General features: G+C 33.1%; 1 protein-coding gene across 1 annotated transcript in view; it reads left to right on the top strand.

Moving 5' to 3' along the window:
• The window catches only part of LOC106457620 (gamma-aminobutyric acid type B receptor subunit 2-like), a gene marked incomplete at its 5' end in the record, with an annotated part of 50,430 nt that overhangs the window by 25,086 nt on the left and 17,744 nt on the right, over positions 1–7,600 (top strand). The window contains one exon of the mRNA XM_022383616.1: positions 3,376–3,498. Coding sequence (XP_022239324.1) covers positions 3,376–3,498 — 123 coding nt within the window. The remainder of the gene's footprint in view (positions 1–3,375; positions 3,499–7,600) is intronic.

Below are 7,600 nucleotides of genomic sequence, written 5' to 3'. Positions count from 1 at the left end.
AAATTAGGGACGGCTAGCGCAGATAGCCCTCGTGTAGCTTTGCGCGAAATTAAAAAAAACAAAAAACAAACAAACATTCCTCTAATTCTTGAAAATTCCTGAGGGTATAGATATAGAACGTAGTGTTAAAGATATAATAGGCCTAATACCAGCGTCTAATATCAAGTAAATTAATCCTACTTGTGATTGGTCAAAAGTGGACTGTGAGAGTAGATGGCATACTTTAATTTAAAGTTCCTTTCAGTTTTATTTTAAATTTGCCTTTTCAACCTGAAGATATGTGAAATCATTATACAACGTGAAGTAAATAGTACTTTCTTGTGTTGACCAAACTTGTTTGTTTTTTATCTGCTGTGCTTGTTTCTTAATTAACATTTCGTAGAAAAAAATCTTCGAACTTCTTGTTAGGCGAGGGTAATTTACACTATTCTTTTAAACTAGGGATTCCATACCTGTATTTTGTCTAACAAAAGCTTATAATTAAAATAGTTATGCTTTTAAGGGGGCTTTTGTTTAATCCTACCAGCAACTGCACATAGTTTCTTGAAGATAATTTCAAGCACACGCTTAGAATTTATGAACATTCTTTACTTACTGCTGCTTCAAACACTATGCTTAAAATAGAAAGTAAAACATATATTTTATCCTACTCTAAACGAAACATTCGGCTTGTGCCGTAAGTAAATATGCACCCCTACCATTACGTCAAATCAAAGCCTGTGTTATATTTTTTCACTTCTTCGCACAACCTCAAGTTTCATCGCTACGTTGTTTATCAAGATAATGATTGGTTAACTCCTAATAGATCTAAATTTTTATAAAAAAAATCATATTGAAGTTTCAACCAAGATGACCATTGTATTCAAATCGTGTTAATTATATATATAAAATATAAATTAAAATCAGTTGTTCGTTAACTTTATAGACTGACTCCAAATACTTTTTTCATCAACTATCACTAGATATCAAATTCACTTTAATACGCTAATAGATAAAACATCAAGAATCATGAGTTATATCGTTCTGCAGATAGACAACAGAATCATGTTGTAATCTTTAGTACATTGGACATGAAATACACATTTGAGCCCATCATTTTGTTAGAAGTCAAACTATTATTTGAACGAACGAAGCGTATAAAATTTAGCTCGTCAACTCATTAAAACTTATAGATTAAAAGAGTGACAGTCAAATTCTAGACAAGAGTAGCCCAAGAGTTAGCGATGGATGCTGTTGACTAACTGCCTTCCCTCCAGTTTATCAGCTCAAATATAAGGACGATATTGCGCAGATAGCTTTATGGCATTTTGCGCAGAAATTCAGAAATAAACAAACTGTTATAGCTACGAACTTCTGTAACTAATCGTAAACCTCATGTTTAACCATTGACAATATAATGAATCAATATTTGAATTATTTGAATACATAGAGATCTTACTTCAAGTATATATATATGTCACACAGCGAGATATAATCGTACTGTAAAATCAGTTACTGTGGTTAAATGTTACACACTAATAGGATGATTAGTTATAAATCACTTTGACCTGGCCAGGTATACCCAGAGTGTAAACATGAGGATTCATGGTTCGCGACCCTTTCCTACAAAAACACTTTTGTTTGTTTTGAAGCCTAAAGTTACTTAATTAGTTATTTGCGCTGGCATGACCAGGTGGTTAGGGTGCTCGACTCGCAATCTGAGGGTCACGGGTTCGAATCCCCGTCCCAACAAACATGCATGCCCTTTCAGCCGTAGAGGCGTTATAACGTGACGGTCAATTCTACTATTCATTGTTAAAAGAGTAACCCAAGAGTTGTCGGTGGATTGTGATGACTAGCTGCCTTCCCTCTAATCTTTCACTGCTAAATTAGGGATAGCTAGCGCAGATAGCCCTTGTATAGCTTTGCGCGAAATTCAAACCACTTTGACCTTCTGTTTCATTTAACTATTGTAAACTAAGTTAATGTTTTAGTTATGTTACATAAATGATGATCAATATTTAAAATATGCATTACAAAACGCAATGATATTTTAATCATACTTTGCAAACTAGACGATGTTTTTACTCTGCATTGGGCTATGATCTATTTTTATTGTATAGTGCGTACTAAGCTTGTGTTTTAGTTTTACTTGCCCATTGAATTAATATTTACATTTTCTAATCTACACTGATATGACGTTTGAACTATACATTACAGTGAGCTCGCTGTTGCAATATGCGTTATACACTGATGTGATAGTTTAATTACACATTGCACGCTGATCTCATGCATTAACTGAGCTAATGTTTTAATTGATCTCATGCATTAATTGAGCTAATGTTTTAATTGATCCCATGCTTTAACTAAGCTAATGTTTTTTATGCAGAGAGCATACTATCTGGTTATTTGTTACACACTGATGTAATATTTTAATTGATCTCATGCTTTAATTGAGCTAATGTTTTAATTAATTAATTGATTCCATGCTTTAACTGAGCTAATGTTTTATGCAGAGAGCATACTATCTGGTTATTTGTTACACACTGATGTAATATTTTAATTACCCGCTGATTTCACTTTGGACCTTTGTGCATTGTACACTATCTTGATAATTAACTCTGCGTTACGCATCAACCTTATAGTTGTATTATGGATTACAGATTGATTCGGTATTTAATTGAAGTAGTGATGTAATATTTTAACTATACATAGCACATTGAGTTCGTGTTTCAACTATACCTCGTACTCTAAGCTTACGCGTTAAGTATATGTTATATAGTGCTTACTTTTACACTAGCACTATATTAAATAAACTGGTTAAGTTATAGAAACAACATAACACCAAATAGTTACTTTTTTGAAACCACAATGTCCTTATTGTCAAGCTATCGTATCACTGAGACAGAGGAATATATATATATATATCCAGTCACCTCTAGAACTGAAATTGATTATTGCTGATTTATTTTAACTGAAAACTATCGAATCGTAATCACAATGCTTCCAGTTAAATTTCTTATCAATTTTTATCAGTTACTTCGGATTAGGTACTTATTTGATCCGTTGAGACCAATTCTAGCGTATTAAAAATGTCCAAAAATGTATATATATTTTATTTTAACTTTGCAGTGTTGATCATAGATTTTTAAATGAACAGAAGATATATTCAATTATAGATGACGCTGACAATCACGTCTTTAATATTTCCTGTTTATTTGAACATTTTCAATTTTTATGCATAAAAACTAAATTAAACCCGCTTGTTTACAGTCAGTTTGTTCGTGGTTCTGCGGACAATATCAAGATATGTCTATTTGTTATTGAATAATAACTACATTTATAACTATGGGTAGTATTATGATAATAGACTTGTAATGATTTATTTCATCACAGATCATAAAGGACTACAAGCTGTTTATGGTTGTTGGAGTGTTGGTTGTTGTGGACATAGTCATCCTAACCACCTGGCAAATTATTGACCCTTTTTATCGAGAAACGAGTCTCGGCACACAGTTGGTAAGCTACGTTATTTTGTATTCAGCCTCTATTCATATATGATAACTATGTACTGTTCAATTTTTCATTTGTATTTAGTTAACATTAAAAATGGTTATAGTTCAGTAAGTTTAAGTTGTCAATTAATTAAAAACTGTTTGTTTGTTGAATGATGTGCAAAACTATTCAAGGGCTATCTACGCTAGCTGTTACTACGTCAGAAGTGATAGAATAGAAGGAAGGGAACTATTCAACACCATCCATCGCCAACTCTTGGGCTACTCTATTACCAACTGACAGTGGGATTTTCCGTCACATTATAGCGAATCGAATGTTATAATCACCAAACCATGCAAGGCCTATTAAAAACTGTTACATTTAGTTTTATCTAACAGATTCATATCATTACACATAGAATGAAAAACGGAACATTGTATCTTGTTATATATATACACGTGAAATCTGCGGAGTTTATCCGTGTCCATGAAAGTTATAATATTTTTAGGCTTAGCAATTACAGCTTTATAAAATAAGAACTTTGTAACATAAGGGTATGCTTTATACTCTCTGTGGAGTTTATATCTGATTTCTTTGCAGCACGGCTGAGTAATTAGCAGTTCTTCAGAATGATGAGTAATGTTAATTCAAGATAAATAACTGAATAATATTAATAATAAAGAACTTGGTGTTAAAATAAATAAATAATTTGATGTTAATAAAATCACAGTTCCAATTTTTATATGTAAAGATATATAAATAATTAATAATAATTACAGTGTACCAACTTCATCTATTTCACACAGAAATAGTTATTCAAGCAAGTGATGATATAAAAAGCGTTTCGATCACAACTATGTCCTATGTCTCTCCTGTCCCAGTCAGATTGAGAGACCTTGATATTGTACGAAAGGCCTCGTCGGCACTGGATATAGCAGATATAATGTAGTCTTCTCTCAATGACGTTGTGGTCGCTTTATCCGCTCCGGCACCATTAGAAATAGATAAGGAGGATTAATCGTTATAGCTTATTCTATTTGTGGGTGGGTTCGTTTGGGTTATTTGGTAAAATAACGAGAAATCCATCTAACAATAACGAATTATTCTATTTCTTCTATTACGTTTCTACAGACTACGTTCACTTGTACTTTGTAGGCCTAAGCTCACAAAACTGTTGTAACAGATATTTCGAGACTAATGACAAATAACTTACTCTCAGAATTTCATTAATAACCGAGCGACTAACAGAATAGACGTGACAACCCTCACTTCTAGCACTGAATAGCTTTTCTGACACTGAACTGAATCATTTTCTCAGTACTCAGTAGCTTCTTATTCACTCATTACTTCACTGATTCTCATATTTAAAATGTATTGTTATTTCTACATACTCCACGGAAGTTCTCGATTATTACATCATCATGAACTTTCTAGCTGTCGCATCATAATCATGATTAACAGTTCCCTCTATTAAACAACTAAATTATAACATTGAAAACACAGCTTACAACGCTGCCCCCTTCTGGATTTGGAGTTTCTTGAACAATTCTAATACACAAGTAAAACATTGCACTAAACTGTCCATTCACCAAGTCTTTTTGAAGGTTTTATTTTCCGAGGCATGTGGTATGCAGATTGAATAGTCTCTTGTCCCTTATCGTTCTTTGCTCTCCTGTCACTGGAGAAGTTCTCCATAGGTAGGTGGTTAAGCGAATCCGATGGTGATTTTATCCTAGGTAATTCTCTGGAAGTGGTCTTGACAACAGTCTTTGACTCTTCAGCAGGTTGACTTTCCACTGATAAATTCATCTCTGAACTTACTTAACTTGCCATGCTATCAGTAATGTACTGCTGAAGATCATGATTGATGACCTTTGGCTTACACTTTCTGGATTCTGTAAGCTACATCACTGATTATTCTCAATATAACATATGAACCTTCCGAGCATCTGCTTGACTTTAGAAAATGTACAGCCATACCATGTCAACTCAATGGAATCCAGTCTTATCAGCATTAGCACTATAATGACTTTTAATTTTATCACTTGCTCATTTACGTTTTTCTGGGTAAAGTAATGTATGAGATCGATGGTATTTCTTACTCTCTCTGCATGTTCTTTTTGAGACTTGGATAAGTGACCGTCCTATGTTCTGCGGATAACTGACCATCCTATGTTTTACATGAGACTTGAATAAGTGACTGTCCTATGTTCTATGTGAGACTTTGATAAGTGACTGTCCTATGTTCTATGTGAAACTTGGATAAGTGACTGTCCTATAGATCTGAATACAATAGGTCTAATGCTACTCTAATTTTCCTTTCAAACGTCAGTGATGACGGTGTGTTGCCTGTAGCTTCATGTACTCCTCTTCAATAATCACACAACCATTATTTTACTCTCTTCAGTGTCTTCCTAACACCTAGGTATCTAGTGTTGGAAAATTATGGGGATGTCAAAGTGCTTCAGAATGTAAAGTCTGTGGAAGTACCAACTGTAGTTGTTGTTTCTGCCCTCTGGTATCTTCCCATTTCCAACATGACAAGTCCTCTTCTAAGCATAATGGATTCCGTTGTGTCCAGTACGTTTTTGTCTTTATGCTAAATAAAGCGACTTTCTGTCATGAAGGATTTTCTGTTCTATATTTGATTCACCGGAGAAAGAACATGAAGCAAATAAATAATTCTTATGTTTGTGAAACGTCATACTGTTTTCTGTTTTTTGTGTGTGTTTTATTGTTGGTTTCTCTAAAAGTATTGATTGAAATGTTTAATATACATGATATATTTACTTTTTATTATTTCTTATTAGCCGCGGGCGTAGCGGCTCATAGAACGGCTCTGAGTTTTTTTTTTTTTTTCAATTACAAACTTTTAGCTCATAGCTTCGGCATCGCTTAACCGATTTGAGATCTAATTACAGTTTTGGACTCAGGAGGCCAAACCCTTTCGATTGGTGTATTTGACCACACCGAAGGCTTCATAGACTAATTTAACCTAATCCTGCCTAAAAGAATATCAATTGCCGCGGCTATTGAGGATTCCCTCTTGTTATATATGTTTTTATTATGAGGATTTTGTTTTGCATTGTTAGCTTAATAAATGGATTAAAAACTGGCTTAAATATCCTAAATTGTGGAACTTCATGGGATATTACCGGGATTAAACCCAAATCATTGTTAACAATTACAGTATTTTTGCTTTATGACATTACGTTAGGCCAGTATACAAATTAGCGATATTTTTCGTTCTAATCTCTGTAGGTTGCTTACTTTGACCAGATGTTAATTATAATCAATAATAAAAGTATCGCATAGTATAAACAAGTTATGAAATATTACAACTTACATATAAATAAATCAATTAAGTAGTATTGGCTACTTAACAAAACTCAAGGCAGGAAAAATAAAAATGTATATTAAATTTCTATGTGGAGTAAACTCCTTCAATCTCTAGAGTGTTCAATGTTTTCTTATCCAAGTGGTAAGTCTTAAAGAATACAAATGGCATATTTTAGTATACAACCTTAGTAATGTGAAGAAGAAAAAAAAAAGCTATACAGGAAGAGGGAATTTCGAATTTTAAATTAAAAGACAGTTTTGCTTGATAGCCTTTCTTGGGGGTTTCAAAATAATGCTGGAGTTATTGTCGTGAAAATCCTTTTTTTTTATTGTTGTTATTCATGAGAAATTTATCGATCTGAATGTTTGTTGAACTGGTTCTCCAAAATGTTTCAACTATAAATGATTTAACGTTTGACTGATTAGCTTTGCAAATTTTGAATTTCTATAGCTTTAAGTTTATTAAATGGAACAGGTTACATACATTTAATAATCTCCAGAAAAACACTTAAGAAAATACACAAGCTTTTAACCAAAAATTTCTTTGGAAGTTTTTGTTTAGAACCCATAAAGAACAATGTAATATCTGATTAAACTGTAACTAAAAACATTATATAATTATTACCAAATGACCGTCGAAAGTCAGCTCTGTGATTCTAGTGCAGTTACGAAGGTGACGTTGGCTTTCATGTAGGGTGATTTCAGTTGTGAAAGTGACGTTGGCTTTCATGTAGGGTGATTTCAGTTGTGAAGGTGACGTTGGCTTTCATGTAGAGTGATTTCAGTT

This window comes from Limulus polyphemus, unplaced genomic scaffold (assembly GCF_000517525.1).
Source record: "Limulus polyphemus unplaced genomic scaffold, Limulus_polyphemus-2.1.2 Scaffold352, whole genome shotgun sequence".
Taxonomy (NCBI): domain Eukaryota; kingdom Metazoa; phylum Arthropoda; class Merostomata; order Xiphosura; family Limulidae; genus Limulus; species Limulus polyphemus.
This window is presented reverse-complemented; position numbering and strand designations above follow the sequence as displayed.